Source organism: Rhinolophus sinicus, linkage group LG04 (assembly GCF_036562045.2).
Source record: "Rhinolophus sinicus isolate RSC01 linkage group LG04, ASM3656204v1, whole genome shotgun sequence".
Lineage (NCBI taxonomy): Eukaryota > Metazoa > Chordata > Mammalia > Chiroptera > Rhinolophidae > Rhinolophus > Rhinolophus sinicus.
The window spans coordinates 177939580-177959362 of NC_133754.1; the positions used below are offsets into that span (position 1 = coordinate 177939580).

The window sequence follows — 19783 nt, forward strand, 5'->3', positions numbered from 1 at the left end:
CTTACATTCTAATAAGGGAATCAGACAATAAACAAACAATACATGCTACAATAGCAGGTAGAGTTTAGTGCTGGGGAAAAAATAAAATAAGAGCACGGGTCAACAGAAGAATCGACAGGGAAGACCTACCTGGACACTTGCTCAGAGATCTGCAGTGACAGGGTAGGGCATACACATAACTGGGCAAAGGGCATTGCAGGAAGCAGCATCAGAGGCCCTGTAACTACTGCAATGATTTCTTCACTTGTGTTGTATCCTTTACAGAAACATAGGGTCCTTGAGGCCAAGGGTTACTTACATCTTATGCATCTCTGATCGGCAGGGCCCAGCACCCACAGGGAACACTTACGCAATGAGTGAAGGACCCTGGGCTGGCATGTATGCCTGCTGATTTCTGAACCCACCCGGGTCCATCTCTCAAGATCTAGCCAGCTTCATTCACGTCTCTCTCTCCCATGGGGCTAACTAAGCACAGGCCCGACTTGGGCCAATGAGCCTTGCCTGACTCTATGGCCTGGCTTCAGTCCTTGGATTCTTTTTTCAGTAGGACCACGACACTGACAAGTTCTCCAATTTTTATCTTGTTCTGGTCCTCATATCTCTGGCCTGGACCTGGGATCTTGTCCAGAACCGGAAGCCCTCTCTCACTTTCTCCAGCTGTCCTATGCTTGCAAGTCCACCCCCCGAATCCCAAGCCCCAAGGCTGGGAGTCCTGACACCTACCTGGAAGTCTACCCTGCCAGACTCTTGACTTCCCTCCAAATCACATGACTCCTTCCTGCTGGGACATCAACACCTTGACCTGACCAATCCATTCTGTGGCCATCTCTCTACATGTGCCAATTTCATAAAACTGTTCCTGGACATCTACCACCGCCAAGGCCCAGGGCTAAATATCTAACTCTTCATGTTGCCTGCTGCAAATCCGGTCCCATCACCAGGCCACCTAGGTCTAAGTCTCCAGACTCAACTACCTTAAATCACAATCCTGACCCCTCCTAAAAGCAAGTTAAATAGCCGTAGAAGCTGCAAATAAAGTCAAATGGCTTTATCCACTCAGCCAACTGCAACAGATACCTGGATGTCATTGGTGCTTTGTCCCAGCCCCCACCAGGTCTAAAATGGGTTCAGAGATAGACAAATAACCCATTCCTTCATTCACCCTTTCATCTACCACTTACTGACACCTACTGCATGCAAGCCCTGGAAGGTAAATACAGTGCCTGCACTGATGATGATGATGGTGGTGGTGGTGACTGTGATGGCAACGGAGCAAGACAGAGAGGAGAACGTGGGACGGAAAGGGTGGTATTTATTGCACGCTTGTGCCATGCTACAATAAGCAATGAGTCTTCTAATACTAGCAAAACGATAAGAAAGGTATCATTAGCCTAACTTTACAGAGGAGGAAATAAGTTTAAGGGGCAAAGCAACTTGCTCAAGGTCACACGGCTAAGTGGCAGAATACAATGAGACCCTAAGTCTGTCTGCCTCCAAAGTACAAACTGTTACACTGCCCAAGAGTCGCACAGTAAGTGCTAAACAAATAGAACTTAAAGGAAGGGAAAGAGCGAGGGTACCAGGCCTCCCGGACTCACAAACTAGTGGAAACAGACATACGCGTATAAACAAGTATCTGCAATGAGCGGAGGCAGGTGCTGAGGGCTGGAGACCACAGCGCGGGAGGACCTAACCTGGCTGACAGGGATCGGAAAGCCTCCGGAAGAAGTGCCGTTGGGCGCGGCCTTAAAGGATGAGCAGTTGTAGGCGCAAGCGTGGCGCACAGCTGGAACTCGGCCCCCAGACCTGGCCTGGGCCGGGCCGACTCGCGTGAGGTCGTCCTGTCCACCCACCCTGTGCCCACGCGGCGGGGCCGGGCCTCACCTCCTTCCACTTGAGCTGACGAATGCTGATCTTCAGGGCGTCCAGAGAGGTCCTGGCCTTGGAGCTGTCCACGGTGACCGGCCGCTGAGCGCGGTACTGTTCCGACCCGCGGCCCGAGCTCCGCTTGCCGCTTGGGCCTTTGCTCCTGGGCTTCCCGTGCGGCCAGAGGCCCCGCGCAGGCGCCGGCTTCGGCTTGGACGTGGGCAGAGTGGGCGGCGGCCGGGGGAGGACGCGGGCGTCTCCCTCCTCGGCCGCGCGAGGCTGCGTGGGGGCCGGGTCCTTGGCCTGCTTCTCCCCCGCCTTGCGCTCGGGCTCCCCGGCCGCGCCCGCGTCCACGCGGACCCCTTCCGCCGCCTCCGCGTCCCACCGGGCAGCCAGCTCCCTCTCGGAGCTGCCCCGCTGCATGGCGCTCAAGGCTGGTGCAAGCGCCACTGCCACCGCCGTCGCCGCCACTCCGCCGCCCCAGTCCGCAACCAAACTGCCGCCGCTGCCACCGCTACCACGCGCTCTCCGCCCGAGTCCGTTGCCATGATCGCTCAGGCACCGGTTGACAAGAGCAGTCACCGCCTCGGGACGGAGCCCGGGAAGGGACAATCACCTACAAAGCCCCAGCGACCTCATAGGCGGCCGTGCCACGTGACCAGGCCTGTCACAGAGGCGGCGGCGGCCATCTTGGAAGAGGGCAGAGAGCCTCCTTGGCCAACCCGCCCAGAGAATGCGCTGGGTTTCTGAGAGCGCAGAACTTGGAGAGGCTGGAAGAGAAACGGAGGGTAGAAAAGTGTTCGGCATTTGTGGGGCTCCTGAGCCTTGACACTTGAAAGGAAAAACAAAACTCTCAAACAAGAGGCTCACTTTCCCCCACCCCCATACCCACTCCCTGGGATAACTTCCTGTCTGAAGGAGGAGGTACGACCTCACCCATTCTAAGGAACCCCGCCGTCAGGAAGCACCTCAGTCTGATGATGGACATGACAAGTCCAGGCCCTCCGGGAGCAGCTATCCATTTGAAGAAACACTTAGGGCTCCTGGGAGGGGTCCCATCCTGAGAGAAGTGATACCTTTCCCTGTTCTCAGAGAGCTCCCTATGGGATGGGGGAACCATGGAGAAGCCCTACAGATTCCCAGCCAAGTTGACATTAAGCACTGCCTTTCTTATTATGTCATTTTTTAATTGTGCTAAAATAAACATAACATGAAATTTTCCATTTTAAGGTGTATAGTTCAATGGCATTAAGTACATTCACATTGCTGTGCAACAACCATCACCAACATCCATTTCCAGAACTTTTTGTCTCAAATTGAAACTATAGCCATTAAACCATAACTCCCCATTCTCCCTCCCCTCAGCTCCTGGCAACCACCATTCTACTATCTGGGAATCTGACTACTCTAGGCATCTTATCTAAGAGGAATCATACATTACTGTCCCTTTGTGTCTAGCTTATTTCACTCAGCATAATACCTTCACTGTTCATCCATGTTGTAGCATGTTTCAGAATTTCATTCCTTTCTAAAGCTGAACAACGTTCCATTGTACGTATCTACCACAGTCTTCATCCATCCCTCAATGGGCCTTTGGGTTGTTTCCATCTGTTAGCTATTGTGAATAATGCTGCTATGAAGATGGGTGCACAAATAGCTTTTCAAGTCCCTGCTTTCAATTATTTGGGGTTGCCATATGTTTTGTTTTATTTTGTTTTTCCCCCTTCTCCCGCTGCCTCCTCCCCCACTCAGGTTCAAGCCGTTGTTTCTCAGTCTAGTTTTGTAGGACACAGCTCCCTGGCCCAGGGTGGTATTATGAGCCTTGTGCTTCCCCCAGCTGAGGCAATCAGTCGCCAGTCATTGGTTGGCCGCTCTCAATGCCTGCGGTCCACTCATGCTGGCCACCAGCCGCTCATGGTAGCACACTTGTGCTGGCTGCCGGCCACTCATGCTGGCTGCTGCCCACTTATGCTGGCCACCAGCGGCTCCTGGCAGCACACAGCAGCCTGTGGCAGCGCTCAGCAGCACACGCCAACCTCTGGCCGCTCATGGCAGACCAGCTCCAGGGAGAGCTGTTGTTCACAATCTTACCTGTAGAGGGAGCAGCTCACTGGCCCATGTGGGAATCTAACCGGTGACCTCCGCGTTAGGAGCACAGGCCACCTGTGCCACCTGAGCCACCAGGCCGGCCCTGCCATATGTTTTTAAAGCCAATCCAATCTCACCTTAGGGAGCCACATGCAGTTTTTTTAGGGAATGGGGTTGGGAAGACATAACAGCATTTCAGACTGAAGACAGTGACCATAACTGCATACTGGTGAACTTTGCCACATTCTGCATTATAGGGTGAAAGGAACACATTAGTTATCAAGTAAGATGGCCCTTCCTCTTCACTCATCGTTTCAAGTCTCTCGTTCCTTTGTTTTGGCCCAGGATTTCACTGTATAAATACACTGCCTTAAATGCACAAGTCATAAACTCAAGAGGTCCAAATCTCCTTTCCAGCAGCAGAGGGCGCTCTCATCGCTTCCTCTGCAGCCCACCGCGGCTTTACTTCAGTGTTTAAGTATAGTCATCTGACCCATTGTACACGAGTTACCTGGGGTGCTTATTTAGAATGCAGGCTCCTGAATCCCAACACTAGACTTTGGTGCAGAACAACGAGCCTGGGAGTCTGCACGTTAAGTTAGCTCCTCTGCTGATTTTAAGACAGCGAGTCAAAAACCATTGATCTGCAAGTTCTATTCCGAGGCCTTTGGCGATCCTTGGAGCTGTCCATGGTACCAAAGATATGCCTTTACCGCCCCACAATCCCTCTCCATCAAACTACCCCTCAGATCCTGTCTCTACTCCTGGCCTCTCTGGTCTCCTTAAGGGGCACCATCTTCATTCAGTTCGGCATGATTGAAAGTTGCAAAGTCTTAACTTATCCTCTCCCTGGCCTTCTAAAACCAATCCACCTCCACGTCTCACAGGTTTTACATTGAAATGTCTCTCCCATCTTTCTTCTCTTACCCATCCAGGGAGTAGGCTGGACAGGTTGAAACACAAGCCTATAGACTGGGCCATTGCACCAGCCTCCTCACGGGCCTCCCTGCCTCCAGTCTCCACCACACCCCTATCCATTGCCCATACCGGAGAGACATGCCGCTCTCCGGCTTAGAAACCTCCCCTGGTTTCCCACCATTTACAGAGAAAGTCCAAGCACATGAAATTGTCCTAAGAGACCCTTTCTGATTACCAGTCTGTGAAGTCACCCTCCCCTCCCTGCCTTCATGCCTTTGAACAGTAGTCTGGACTTCTTCCTTTGTGTCTCTACCTGGAAAACCCCTACACCAGACCCCACTCGATGTCTCTTTGGACAAGCTTTCTTCAGTGCCCACAGGCAAAAATAGTTACTCTCTCTATCTTCTACTGACGTGCATCATAACCTTGCACCATGGTCTATCTGTATAGAAATCGTCTTAGCCTTCTCCATTAGTGTGGGAAGAAACATGTCTGGTTTGATTAATCTCCATGTCCCCACTTCCAGGGGTGAGAACAATGACATACTCACAAAGTAGTATTACTGCATAACTTAGTAAGCTGTTTTCCACTTCATTTGCCAAATCTGGAAAGGCTGTTCCATGTAGAGATATTCATTTTGGTCTTACATTGCCTCTGGGCAAAAGTCTTCTGCCTCTGGACCTTTGTATGTGCCTTTCCTCTACCATCTACCTAGGACATTCTTTCTCTAGATCTCTGCCTACTTCTCCTTCAGTGTTCAGTGTCAATGACATATCTACCCATATGCCTCTGATCTCTTAATCTAAATCAGACTTTTCAGATGAAATTATGATATAAGAGAGGAAAACAAGAGAAATCATAAGACAGTATACAATTAAGTGTGAAATGAGGCAAAGAGTTAAAAAGAAATTATTGGGGAGTTCAAGGAATGGAGAATTTACTGTGAGTGCTTTAGAATTTAGAATTTGCTGTAGAATGCTAGATGAGACTTCACATAAAAGGATAGAATATACACTGAGTCTTCAAGATGGAGTAAGAATCAGGTAGACGTTATAGAAAGTAGGTAGGGTGGTCATTCCAGAAGCTGTGGACAGGGCTGCCATATACAGTCATACAGGTGAACCACAGTGCCTCCCAGGGGTGGGAAATCCAACTTACATTCTGTCCACCAGGCCTCACCCATCAAGGCTTTGTCCACCAGAAGGGGGCAACTTTGCCCATTGGTTCAAAGGCTACTGGGGCTAGTGGAGGTGCCGTATTGAGAGGGAGGTCAGGAAAAGTCTCAGTACAAGTAGATTTAAGAAGGAAACAATCATAAGCCTCTTCGGGGAGTCAGGGAGCAGTCTGGACTGGTTGAAACACAAGCCTTAGAGGGAGAACAGGAAACGAGGCCCACTGGAGCTCACTGTCAGGTCTTTGAATGCCACAGTGCGCTCTGACTTTTCAGGAAACTCTAAAATGTGTTAGTGGAAAATTCAAACCCATATGGGACTCCCCAAAGAGAAGCTTCGGTTATGGCTGTTGAAGAGCAAAAGCAAGGTAGAACTAGGGACTTGGACTACTTCAAAAAAATACACGAGTGTATAAAAAAGTAGGTCTCTCCAGTAGTTCGCTCCTTTTCTTTCACAGCACTCACCACAGCTTACAGAGTTTTGCTTGTTTGATTACTTGTAATGGTCTGTCTCGCTGGCCAGAGTCCAAGTGCCAGAAGTAAGGATGGTACACTTCTTGGTAACCACCAAATTCCAATGCCTCATTCAGTGGTTGGCAGAGAGTAGGCATTCAATAACTATTGAATGAATGAATGAATGAATGAATGAATGAACGAATGAATAAAAAATTACTGCTCAGATACTCAACAATAGTTAAGCAAATTATTCTAAGTGTCGACAACAGCTTTAGCCACTTAGAATGTCGATGATGTCACATTAAGCCAACTGCTGCAAGTATTGTAATTACAATGCTTATAATTGTTTTGTGTAAACAAGGCCTGGAGAATATTGAGACAAATGACAAGAGCTGTGGTGCTGGAGACATGAGATCTTGGTGAAATTTTCCTCTCAATTTTGGCACACTGTATCAACTTTCAGGCTCTTCCCATCCTTGAATCCAAAAATTTATCCCATTTCTAGAGATTTCTGCTATGAATCAGAAACGCAGACTAAAGTTTATGTTGCAATCGACTGCCAGTGAGGAACCTCTCTGTCCCAGGCACTGTGCTAAGCATTCTGTATATGTTATGTCATTTCATCTTCCGAACAGCCCTGGGATAAGTCCCAATAATTATTAACCACATTTTATAGATGGTGAAGGAAATTGCTACTCAGAGAAGTTACTTGCCCAAGTCACAGAGCTAGTCCAAACAAAGACAGGATTCAAAGTCAGGGTGGTCTGACTCTGACACCCAGCTCCCAACACTCACACTAACCCCCACACCAAAACTTTGTTCACAAAATTATGCAGCCTGTTTAAACATAGCTGAGTCCATGTATACATAAATATATATACACACTAATCCTCAGCTATGTGAAAATTGCATGCAGATGAAAACAGTGGATTCAAATATTCCAATATATTAATAGTAATTACTTATTCTGGGTGATGGAATTAAGAGTGACCTTTTTTTTCTCTATTCTTTTCTGTACTTTCCAATTTTTCTGCAATGAGTATGCAGTGCTTTGATAACTGGAAAAATGTAATCTTTAAATTAAAAAATTTTCCTTGGTTGTTGTTCTATTACTTTTACAGCAAGTCCATTTCCAGGGAAAGAAACAGGAAGAAACAGTTCAGTAGAGGGGTATGGGCAGTTTTCACTCTAGCTGGTTGTTTCCGCCCTATTAGTGTCAGAGGCTGCCATCAGGTGGCGCCTGAGGTCTGGTTTTTGAAGCAGCTGAAGAAGGCTGAGGTGCAGGGAAGTTCCCATAGCAACAAGCGTCTGAGTAAAACCGAACAGCTCCCGCCTGGCTCTGTCTGCGAACACACACACTTTTGCATCTCTAGGCTTACACCATGGTCTTGCTCTGACTGGTGCATCCTCCCCCACACCCACTGACCCCCTGTCCGCTCAGTGAGCTGTTTATCCTTAAGGCTGAGATCCAAAATCTCCTCCTCTTCTTAGACAAGGGGTGATGGAGCATCTGGGAGCACTGGGGTCCCTGGAATGGGGAGTGATCAGTCTTAATGAATGTGCAAGGCTTCATGTGCAGTTCTGGCTTAACTGTTTCTCAAATAGGGAATTTCTTTTTGAATGATAGTAGTCGCCATTGTTCATTGAGCACGCCTCTGTAGCAAGCCCTGTTGTGTATTCCAGCATTTCAATCCTCCAAGGAGCCCTCCTCCAGGGAGGAAAGTATTACCTTCCTCACGTGACGGTTTGGGTAGAAGTTGAGAATGGACTCTGGAGTTCAAGTCTCAACTCTCCCACTTCCTGACTGATTAACCATAGTCTGCTGACTCTTGATGTAGAGTAGAGTGGTCAGACTGCCGGGGTCATAATTTGTGTTCTCCTTTATGACCTTGGGCAAGTTTAGAGCTCCTCTGTCCTCTACTTTCCTCATCTGCGAAGGGGAGTGATAATAATAGTACTATCTCGGGGTGTCATTGTAAAAAGTTAAGTGAGTTGAAATATGTAAATCGTCTGCACATAAGTCATCTATAAATGTTGATGATTATTATGGTTCCCATTTTAGAGATGAGACAACTGCGGCTGAGGAAATGGGAGGCTCTTTTCCCAAGTCAAACAGTAAGTGACACAGCTGAAGATCAAAGTTCAATCTGTCCAGTGCTATGTCCGTGTTCTTCCCATTCTGCCATTCTATCGTGCTGTCACCTACTGGTAGGTGCTAACTCGCTGGGAGGCCCTGGTCTGGCCCTGCACCCTCTGGGCTTCTGACTGCCCTAAGCCAGTGGGGAGGTTGGCCAGGACTCCCCGTAAGAGCTTGAAAGAGCTGAAAGGATGACATTTTACAAATTGGTGAAGAAGATGGTGTGAAAATGTTGGGTCTTGGGGTCCAGGTCCATGCACCATGCATCCTAGTGTCACCAGCATAAAGCCCAGAGGATGAATTTCCTACCTCCCTCGCTGACTATCATGCCAGCCCCCAGGAGAAGAGGAGATGCATGACACTCTACTCACAGGTAATAGAATAATGGTCAGGCTTGTGAAGCAGTAAACTGGAAGTAACGTAACTGACAACATGATACCACCCTGTTTTCCCAAGTGCTCTGTGCAGGCAGAGAATAAATACCAAACTTCAAATTACTTTTCCTAGAAGGTCAAGAGAAATTGAAAGCCACTGCCGTCTTCTGACAACAGGCTTCTCTCTTGGAGAACTGTCAGGGTTTAAAAATATTTTATAAAGCAATCATCTGTATGCAATCAAGACAGATGCCTCACCTGGGTCAAGGAGTGGGGGCTGTTGGAGTGTATCGGTGGAGTTGTGCTAGGAAAAAGCAACAGCACTATTGAGAGTTCAATTGTAACCCAACTTTGAAAAGCAATGTGGGGGGAGGGAGGGAGGGGAAGGGAAGGAAGGGAAGGGAGAAGATAGATCTCTGATGTTCCCAATTTGCCCAATGTGAGAAGAAATCCTTTTCCTGGTTAGTTTAGGGGTGAATTAGGGAGGGGGTTTCCTTTTGTTTCTGGGTTCCTGACTCCTCCACTTCCCCCATCCCTCCACAACCAATTAGCTATCAAGACCCATACTGGCTTCTACTGGAATTTACCAAATGATTTTGAAAGTGCTTGAAGAATGTCTTGCCATTTTCCACAAAAGCTGGTTATGAGGACTAGACAGGTGAGTCCAGCAGCCCTGCAATCTTTCCTGTTGAACTTGAAAGAGTGTATAGGCCAGGACAGGCTTTGTTATGCTGCAGTGACAAACACCCCCCAAATCTCAGCGGCTTCACAGAGAAGTCTATTTCGCACTCACACTATGTATACAGGGCAGGGTCTCTGCACATAGTAACACTCAAGGTCATAGACAAACAGAAGTTCCATTTCAACATATGGTTCTATGACCACCATGGGTGGGAAGAAAGGGGACATGGTGAATTATACACTAGTTTTTAAAGCTTCACTCAGAGGTGATGTGTGACAGTTCTGCTTATATAGCATTGACCAGAACAAGCGTAACTTCCGAGGTAGAGAAGCCAGGCAGTTCTACCATGTGACAAAGGAAGACAGCCAGAAGTGTTCAGTGAGCTCTCTCTCTCATGACAACCAAAATGCACCTCAGGTGGGGACCAGGGCGATGAGCCCCAGGCCCAGGAACTGAACTTTAAAGGGCTGTACTGTGGAACTCAGGGAGCTTAGTGGCTTCCAGCAGCTTCTAGGGTGAGGGCAGGTAAAGTGCCCAGTATGAGCCTGGTACATGGCAGGCACTTAATAAATACAGCATCACCTGGCCCCAAAGGATGATGACAGAAGAACCAACATGGGATGTTGGGAGGGACCTTAAAGGTTGTTTGGCCCAAGTTCCTGAATCAGAAATGGGAAAAGAGAAAGGGACAAATGGGGAGTGGGAAGAAGGAGAAAAGATCTTCTTGCCTGCCCTCCCACTACTCCAGGGCTCCTCCTGCTGTTCTCAATCTTAGGAGAAAGCAGAGCTTCTGCCTTCTGCCCCTTATAGTACAGGTGTCCCATGGGAGGGGACTGTTCTCAAAGACCCAGCCTCCTAGGGACAAGGTTGACGCTCGACACAGAGGTTGGGGCGTCTCCAACGCAGATGGCCCCACCTGCAGACCCAGGCTTGCTTAAGGGGACAGGCCCCAACTTTGGCTGGGCCTTAGCTTCAAAGCAAGAGGATCAGAGACCATGGCAAACTGCCTTTGACTAACTCAGCTTACCTTGACCTGACAGATAGAAAGGATTCTCAGTTGTATTATATTTAGGATCATTTCTAAAGAAGGAAACATGACCATGGTAGACAGTTACACTGATGACCCCAGGGAACCATACCCCCGTCCCAGTAATGGCCATGTGACTTGCTTTGGCCAATGGAATGTTAGTAAATATGATGTAAGCAAAGGCTTAAGAAGGTCTTGCACATTATAACTTGCCTTGGAACATTCCCTGATGGAAGCTAATATCACGCTTTAAAGATTTTCAGGCAAGACTGCAGAACAATGAGAGGCCACATGGAGAGACCCTCAAGGATGAGAAGCTCCAGCCCCAGCTGAGCGCCCAGCTGAATGCAGCCACCGAGTGACCTCAGCGACACTGCATGGAGCAGAAGAACTACCCAGCAGAGCCCAGCCAACCTTCAAACCAGAAAAAACAATAAATTGCCATTACTTTGGGTAACTCCACTTAGGGTCATTTATTATGCATCAATAAATAGCTGAAAGAATAACCTTCTTTGGGTCAAGATAAATATACAGGATGCATGCTTGGGTACATGGGCGCTTTTGTGTCTCAGGTTTAACCGACATAGAAACTTCCTTCACTCCTTCCTTCCACACAAGGCCCCTGGGCCCGGGGACGCTCCCTATCCACAGAGGCCAGACACATGCATACATGGCAGCAGAGCTTGAAGTGCTGTCAGAAGGAAACATGCAAAGTGGCCAAGCTGGACCTCTTAGCCAGGATGACCTGCAAAGTGGCTCTTGAAGGCGCGAGTTCACCAGGCAGATGGGGTGGCATGGGGGAGGATTCCAGCCAGCGGAACCAGCATGTGCAAAGACGGAAGTGTGAATCAGCCTGGTGCCGCCGGCCGCCTACCAGCACCGTGTTGTGACTGGACTTCTCTACATATAGCAGAGGGTGGGGAGAGGAGCTGGGGAGGCAGAAAGGGCCAGGTCATTCAGGGTCTTGCAAGCCATGAGAAGGAGCATGACACCATCCTGAGCCCAGCAGGGAGTCAGGGGACACTGAGGGTTTGGAACCTGCACAGAACGGGGTTGATTCCCAACAGGTCACTCTGGCTACCCAGTGGAGAATGGATCTGAGGGAGGGTGTCTAGAGGCAGGTGGTGAGAACCCGACCTATTCATTCATTCAAGAAATTTTCACTGAACTCCTGCTATATGTCAGGCACTATTTCAAGTGTCGAGCACAGTTTGGAACAGTGGAGGAGAGAAGGGGTGGACCTAGAGATGTCTGGGAGATAATGTGGGAGACAAGTGAGAGAGCAAGTCGGGGTGACTCTCAGACCGTCCCCAGGCTGCCTGACAGCGACGGAGACATCATTCGCTAAAATGGAACCAGAAAGAGAACCAGGGTTGGGGGACAACAGTGAGTTTGTTTTGGACACGTTGGGTTTAAAATGTCCATGGAGCCAATGGAGATAGATGTCCATTTAGGTCATGGGAACAATAAACCTGGCTGTGGGGGTGGCCAAATGTTGTCCCTGCCTTCAGCTTCTCCTGATCTGTGTTTCTTCTCCCTTTGGTGGTGGGTGTGAGAAAGGGACACTGAGGGGTGCCAGGGGTGTGTGGTGGTGGGCTGGGAAACCCCATGGGAATTTGAGGAGGAGAGGGGAAACCGTGGGTGGCCCAGGGGTCAGGAGGGAAATTGGGGACTGCAATACTGTCTGCCAACCTCCCAAGGGATGGGGGGGGCAGACACATTGTCTAGTCTTTTCTAGTTTTCTCTCTGTAAACTGGAACTGAGAACATTGTTGAGAATTAAAGCAGATAATGCAGGTAAAATTCTTATCAAGAGGCCAGCCCATAATAACCACTCACTGAGTGACATGTTTGCTTTTACTCACTTTTGTTAGCTTGTGAGATCCCAGCAGCAGAGTTAAGGCCCAAGAACCATGGCTTTGAGGAGGCCTCTTCAGCTCCAGCCGAGGAGACTCAGAAAGCTTGGAGGGAGACGAGAGGGAGCCAGGAGAAGGGTCCGGGCAGAGGAGAGAAGCCCCCTCAGGGCGACCACCCCAGGCTTCCTCGTCCTCCTCGTCACATTTGACATTGCTTTTTAGTATTGGTTTCCCCCATCCATCTGTGAGCGAGCTCCCTGCGGACAGGACACTGTTGTATCCTCGGAGCCTGACACAGCGCCTGGCTCACAGTGAACACCCGAGAGCTGAGCATAGGATGTGCGGGTCTCCAGGGCACCAGGGAAGGAGGGAGAGGTCAGTCTGAAAGGAACGTTAGGAAAGGCTGCGCACCAGACTGGCCCCTGCGCTCACACCCAGGTGGACAAGGCAGGAAGGGTGTTCCTGGAAGGGAGAGCCACCTGGGCAACGGGCAGAGGGAAGCCTCTTTCTTATGCCCAGCAGACAGGTGAGGGGCCAGCATCTTGGCTGAGTGTACAACCTGCCCAAGTTCACACGGTTAGCAGGGGAGCCTGAGTTCAAATCCAGTCATTCTTATGCCACAAGCCACAGTTCCTACCACTCCTGCCACGCTGGCCGGCCCCCACCCCCTCCTCTGGCTGGAGTCTGAGGAATGACTCAACAGAAAGAGACTAAGCTTTGGGGTCAGAAAAACCTGATATTCCAGACTGAGCCCCAGAACACAGCTGCCAAGGGAGCAGATCAGATTTGAAGGAGGAAAGCCCTAGCAAGAGGGGCCTGTGGTCCAGGCCTCGCAAGAGGATTGGGGCGCCGGATTGGGGTCACCTCTGGGTTTCCACAGACCTGGACTTCCACCATCACAGCCCTTACCCTCAGAGCCTCACTTACCTCATCTGTTAAATGGGAACATTTTTGAATGTTCCCATCAAATGAGGAAATGGATATAAACTACAAAGTGTCCTGCAAATGTAAGTGGTTGACATTTTATTTTTATTATACTGACCATTAGGGATACTATTGGATGCTGATTCTCACTTCACATTACAGACTTATTGTTGGGGCAGTTCCTATTGGAAGGGAAGATGGATTTCTCCAGGGCCCACACAGGAGCAAGGCCCAGACTCCACCACCCCACCCGTCCTTCCCATCCCAGGATACTGGCCCATCACCAGTGCTCAGGAGTCCACGTCTGTCACTCATTCTTTCATTCAGTACCCTTTGCTGACTACACACTGTGTATCGGATTTCATGCTCAGGATGCAGAGCTGAGCAGAACACCCAGGCCTCGTGCTCATGGGACTCGCAGGCTAGTAGGGAGACAGAGAACACGGAGACGGGCCAAGCTGTGGCAGGGAGACACACTGTGTGCTCTACCAGCATGGACAGGCCCCAGTCTGGCTTCTCCCCTGCCCCCGTGTGGGCCAGAACCACCGCTTGGCAGGCTCTCCTCCACACCCTTTCTGATCTTGCTTCCTCAGCAGCTGTAACTTGGGGCTCAGTCTGGAGTTTCAGGTTGGGGGTGGAGAGATGCCCCAGGCCGGCCAGCCTGACTGCACAAATGCTCAGCCCCTCCACACCCTCCACCCGCCCATTAGCATGCAGGCTGCTCCTCTGAGGAGCCCTGCAGGTTCCCTGCCTGCGGGAATCCCATGAGAACAGCCTTGGGGAATAGGGTTCCCTTCAATAAACATTTACAATCATACGTAGAGAGGAAGTACTGAGAGTTGGCAAAAAGCAAACTTTGATCTTAGCCAATGCTCGCAGCTGCCCTGAAAGAGCAGAATTACTACTATCTCCACTTTACAGATGAGAAACTCAAGGTTCTATTCATTCATTCATTCACTCATTCATTCATCAAGTGCTGGGGATGCCATGGTGACCATGCAGTCAGGACTGCTACCCTATAGGAGCCCAAGGACACTGAGTGAGTCATTCCTAATGGGACGAGGGGAGGCGAGGGAGCCCTGGGAGGGTATATGGAGGGTAGGGTCAGAGGCGGCTACCCAAAGAAGCCATGGAGAAACTGAGACCTTGAGGAGGAGGAGTGGGAGGCAGCCAGACAAAGGCAAGTCAGAGAAGCAGTTCAACCTCGTAATTTGCCCACCTACGAATCAGAGCCATGACTGGACTCCACTTCCAGTGCTCTTCCCACTGCATCGTGCTGTCATACCACTTGCTCATATGGCCAGGCTCAGTGCTGGACACTGGTGAAAAGGACTTTTCTGTGAATATTACAATGTGGGCACTGCTAGGGGAGCCCAAAGCAGGGAATTTGCCTTGGAGGAGCAGGAGAGATCTCGGAGGGCTTCACAGAGGAGGTGACATGCAAGATGAACCTTAGAAGATGGGTAGGAGTTTGTCAGCTAGAGAAGGGCTGTCCACGCAGAATGAGTAGGGTGTGCAAAGGCTCAGAGATAAAAATATGATTAGCATTTTGGGGGCCGCACCATAGGGAGGTATGTGAAGGAAGGGGTGTTTCAGGTGGATGGAGGGGTGTGTCTCAACCCCTTTGGCTTCATCAGGTCATGGAAGAAACCTGAAAAGACCTGAGAAAATCTGGCAGGAGGAGGAAAAACTGGAATTGCGAAAGGAGCTAGGAGCCAGCACTGGAGCTGCCGCTTGTGAAGGGAACCAGCTGTCAGCAATTGAGGCGTGTTGTTGACTCCTCCATTCATTCCCCAGTCTCTCTCGGAAGCTGATTAGCAATTGTTCCTCCAGCTTCTTAAGAGGCCAGGGGATTACAGGGAGAGCGGGAGGTGTGCCTGGAGAAGAATCCAGAGGCAATTTGGGAGGCAGAGGAGACCTCTCTGACACCCACCTCTGCTCCCTCCCTTTCCACCGAACCTGGGAGATGGGGGAGGAAAAAAAAATCCTAAAAATACTGAGACAAACTGAAACACATTCTAAAGCAGAGGCATTTAAAACCATGGAGTTGGAGGGTGAATGGGGCAATGGGAAAAACCCTTGGATCATCGGGCAGGCAGACCTGAGTGAACTTTATTAGTACATACTTACTGTGTGACCTCGGACCGATGGCAGCCAGTTCTCTGCCTCTCTCTGTGGTATCTCCCCTGACATGGCTCCACACACCCCCAATCCCTCTGGCTGGTCCCCTGGCCTACCTCCCATGAGCTCCTAGTTTCTAGGGCTGCACAGAGGGGCTCAGTGCCTGAGCAGATGAGCCCACCAGACCCTGCAGCCTCTCCTGTGAATATACCTGAAAGCACTGAATTGTGTTCTTTAAAATGGTGAATTTTATGGTAGATAAATTATATCCCAATTTTAAAAATTCCAAGATGGAAGTGCCAGTGCCACCGGGTATGAGGGCTGATAAGGACCAAATAAGAAGTGGGCTGCAACGCACCGGGCTCAAAGTGGGCACCCAAAGAAGGGACATTCCAAGCACCCCAGCCACACTACCTTGGCTCCCCTCTAAGAACTGGGATGGCTTCTGGCCTTTCGCCTGGGTTCCTTCCCTCCTAGCGTCCTCTGTGGCCAGGATCTGGCTGGAGCCCCTGTACCCTCGGAGGTCAAGGCCATAGCCAGCTCTGGCTCAGGTCAAGGGCTGCCCTGCAGGTCACAGCTGCCCTGGTATCCCCAGACTCTGCCCCTGGCAAACTCAGACATCCCTTAATTGCTCCTGTCCCCACTGCACCTGGCCTGCGTCTGTTCGTTCCCTGCACGGGTGGCTGGGACCCCATCACCCTCACCCTAGAGCATGGCCTGGCCCTTCTTATCTCCCAGTCTCTCTGCCGAGGTCAGACCCACCAAGAGATAAGGGCTCGGTCCTAATGCTGTATGACCCTGTCCACAGGCCTGGAGGCTCCTTGGCTTAGCCTCAGCCCCTGGGGACCCGACAGGTATGCGGCCTGGTGGCTGCAGGTATAGGTCATACCTTACACCTCCCCTCCTCCAGAATCTTCTATATGTGCCACAACTCGCTGGACCTGAAGACGTTTGGCTACATCACCCAAGATGGTGCCCAAGACACCCTCCATTGCCACGTTTTCAGGTCCAAGAAAAAGGTGAAGTTCCCTCTCCAGCCCATTCGTATCTGCTGAGGGGTGAGGCCAAAGTCTCACCTGCCCCAAGCCTGGACCTGGAGCCCCAGGAGGCCAGGAAGAGTGATGTGTGCTCTGAGGAAGACACGACCCCCTGTGGATCTGCATGTGCCTGTAAGTGTGCCCATGAGCACGTGTCCGTGTGCACCCCAGCTTGCGTGTACATGTGCATATATGTATATGCACGCATGCTGTTGACACAGGGTCTGTGCACATTTGTAGGTCTGTGTTTCTCCCTACGAAATGAAGGGAATCTCCAACAGGTCCCGAGAGATTATGGTGTCCAATTGCCACACTTTGCAGGGAAAGAAACTGAGACCCAGGGACCCCAAGATCACAGGGCAGGATCTGGAAATACAGTCCCTGACGAGCAGATGCCGGGCCAAGGCAGGACCTGTTCTTATGCTGCCCTCTTGTGATCAGAGGAAGGACTGCCACCGGCCGCCCAGCGGCTCCCGCTGCGGATCCACAGATGTGCTGGCCTTCTTTCCTCCTTCCCACGCCAGCTCCCCTCAACCCCTGCCCTGGGGTCCCATAACCTCCCGTTCTTAGTCTGGAGGAGCCTCGAGGTCAGAGCACCCAGGTTTCCGTGTCCAAGGCTGGTCCCGCTGTGCAGGAACTCCTAACCGGAGGGGCGACCCACTTCCTATTCGAGCGAGTGTCTGCACCACGGCCACCGGCAGTCCCCCTGCCACCTCTGGAGCACACCTCCAGTCCTCACCTCCTCGGCCTCTCTGGTTTCCATAGGACTGACCACACTCTTTTTCTTGAAATTCTCTCTTTCTTTGGCTCTGACAATGCAACAGTCTCCTGGTTGTCCCCCTCCCTCCCTGACTGTTCCTTCTCAGGCTCTGTGAGCTTCTTGCTCCCCTCTGACCCTGACAATTGCTGTTTCCTGAGCTTCTCACCTCCCTGTTCTTGCCTGGATTTGGAGCTGGATCACCTAGCAGGCAGGCAGGCAGGCAGCCTCAGGGCACCATCAGACCAGGAGCGCCCAAACAGTAAGAGGGGAAGGAAAATGTCAGCGTTTACAAACCCATCCACTTGGCGATAATAAAATTTTTTTAATGCATGTAAATGTTATTTTACAATTTAGCATCCTAGCCTTCTATCTGACGAGTGGAGATAGGGTGAGTGCCATCATCTTGTCAATGCGTAGGGCTTCTAAGGGCCCTGCCTGGGTCACCTGGGCTTTCAACTACCTGTCAATCAATAACCTGTCAATCAATAACCTTCCAACTGCCATGTGGATGCCACCAGACTTGATTTCACCCACTATCTGGATACCTCCCCCAGACCTCCCCCTGGCTCTCAGGCTCAACAGATCCAAATAATTCTCATCATCTCTCCCCTCACCCCTTACCCAGCCCTGACACCCCCATGGTAACCTCACCATGATGCTCACCTCCTCCAGGGCCAATCCCTCAGCAAAGCTTGTCGAGTCAATCTTCTTAATAACCCTGGAATCTGCATCCTTTTCACCACCCTCTCCTGCACCTGCCCTGGTCCAGGCCACTGCTGTGCCTCCTGGCTGGCCCTCCTGCCCTTGTCTCTTCTCATTAGCTGGCTCTTACATGCCCAGCTGACCATGTCACTTCCCTGTCTGAGCCTGTCCCCAAATCCCTGTTACCACCAAATAAAGTCCATGCTCCTAAGACTGGCCTTGAAGGTCCCCAAGATGTGGCTTTGCCACCTCTGCTACCTTATCTCCCACCACCCATCTCATACCAATGGTCCAAGTGCTGAGAAGTTCTCAAGTTTGATGGTTAATGAATAAACTGAATGGGAGGACTGGCTGGGTTTAGGATAAGGCTGGACATGTCATCCCAAGCTGGTGATGACTTCTGAGGTTGTACACTCTGCCACTAAAGCCTGTGAATCTGCAGGTGGCTCCAGCTCAGCATGTATACCTCCCATGACAGGGAGCTCCCTACCTCTCACTATCCCTGGACAGGCCCTGCTGTTTGCAAGTTCTGCTCCTGGAGTACACGGGGATAGGAACTCTAGAGACCCGCATCCTCAGGGACACTTAAATGCCTTTTCTTCCCTGGGAGTCCCAGTTGCCTGGGTCTGGGTACCCCCATTACAGCTCAGCACTGACTCTGAGAAGCCAGTCTGGGCCTGACAGAGATTGCCCGATAGCCACCAGAGGGCAGTGCTGCCCCATACACGGCCCCTGGGACCAGTCTGTCTGGGTCTCAGATGGTTTGATCTTTCAGGGAGGGAGGGAGGGAGGGATAGGGATGGCGACAGGGACAGGGACAGAGACAGAGACAGAAGAGAGACACTATGTGTGCTACTTTGTATGTCTCTGATGAGGATGTGTGTCTAGGCCAGTTGGTATATGTGGTTTTCATTTTTCTTCATATCTGGGTCCCCCAATTCCCACCCCAGGAAAAAGTGTCTTGGTCACTCCAGGGGCCTCAGGGAGAGACAGGGATGAACACAGCCTCACCCTGTGCATGGTCCCCACCCTCAGAAAAGCCCCTGCCACCATTACCATCACCATGAGACATGCTGGCCACACCTGGGCCAACAGGTACCTGTCAACTAAAGCAATGGCCCCAGTGAGAAGGGGCAGACATACATGTTTGTTGCTGGCTCAAGGATCCTGGCCTGTGGGGTCCATGTGGGCTGGGGGCCCCCACGCCCTCCCTCCCAGCCTCAGATCCACTCCTGCCCATCAACACTCTACAAGGATGAGCTGAATATGTCCCCAGATCAGAGAGGAGGTGTGTTTAGATTGGTCAGGCCTGAACTGGGCACTAGCACATGAAGGCAACTTGGTCCCAGTGCCCAGACCTCGCGGGTCAGGCCCCTGGGGAAGGATGTGTCTACCCCTGCCCACTGTTAGGACACACCTCGAAACCAGGGTGCCCTGGGAAGGAGCTGCCCCTCTACTTGGGATGGGTCTGGGAGGACAGGCGGGTGTGCCAGCACGAGAACAGCTTGTGCAAAGGCACCAACGCGGGAGAGCCAAGCTTGGTGGGGCCAGGTGCCTGAGCTACAGGATGTGTGCAGGGGATGCATGAGGGAGGCAGGAGATGCAGTGACAGGGAGTCCTGCTTTCTCCTCAGCAGCCTGGCTTGTGGGGCTGGCCAAGCCACCC

At 51.0% G+C, this 19783-nt stretch overlaps 1 protein-coding gene across 4 annotated transcripts in view; it reads right to left on the reverse strand.

Moving 5' to 3' along the window:
* Nucleotides 1–2617, reverse strand: part of TTLL11 (tubulin tyrosine ligase like 11) — a 209050-nt gene extending 206433 nt beyond the window's left edge. Inside the window, exon 1 of one of the 4 annotated variants that reach the window (XM_074330956.1) lies at nt 1885–2617. In XM_074330956.1, coding sequence (XP_074187057.1) covers nt 1885–2289 — 405 coding nt within the window. In that variant the 5' untranslated portion in view covers nt 2290–2617. The remainder of the gene's footprint in view (nt 1–1884) is intronic. The other 3 variants (XM_074330955.1, XM_019731232.2, XM_074330957.1) reach the window with 3 other exon arrangements.
* Between the last annotated feature and the right edge of the window lie 17166 nt (nt 2618–19783).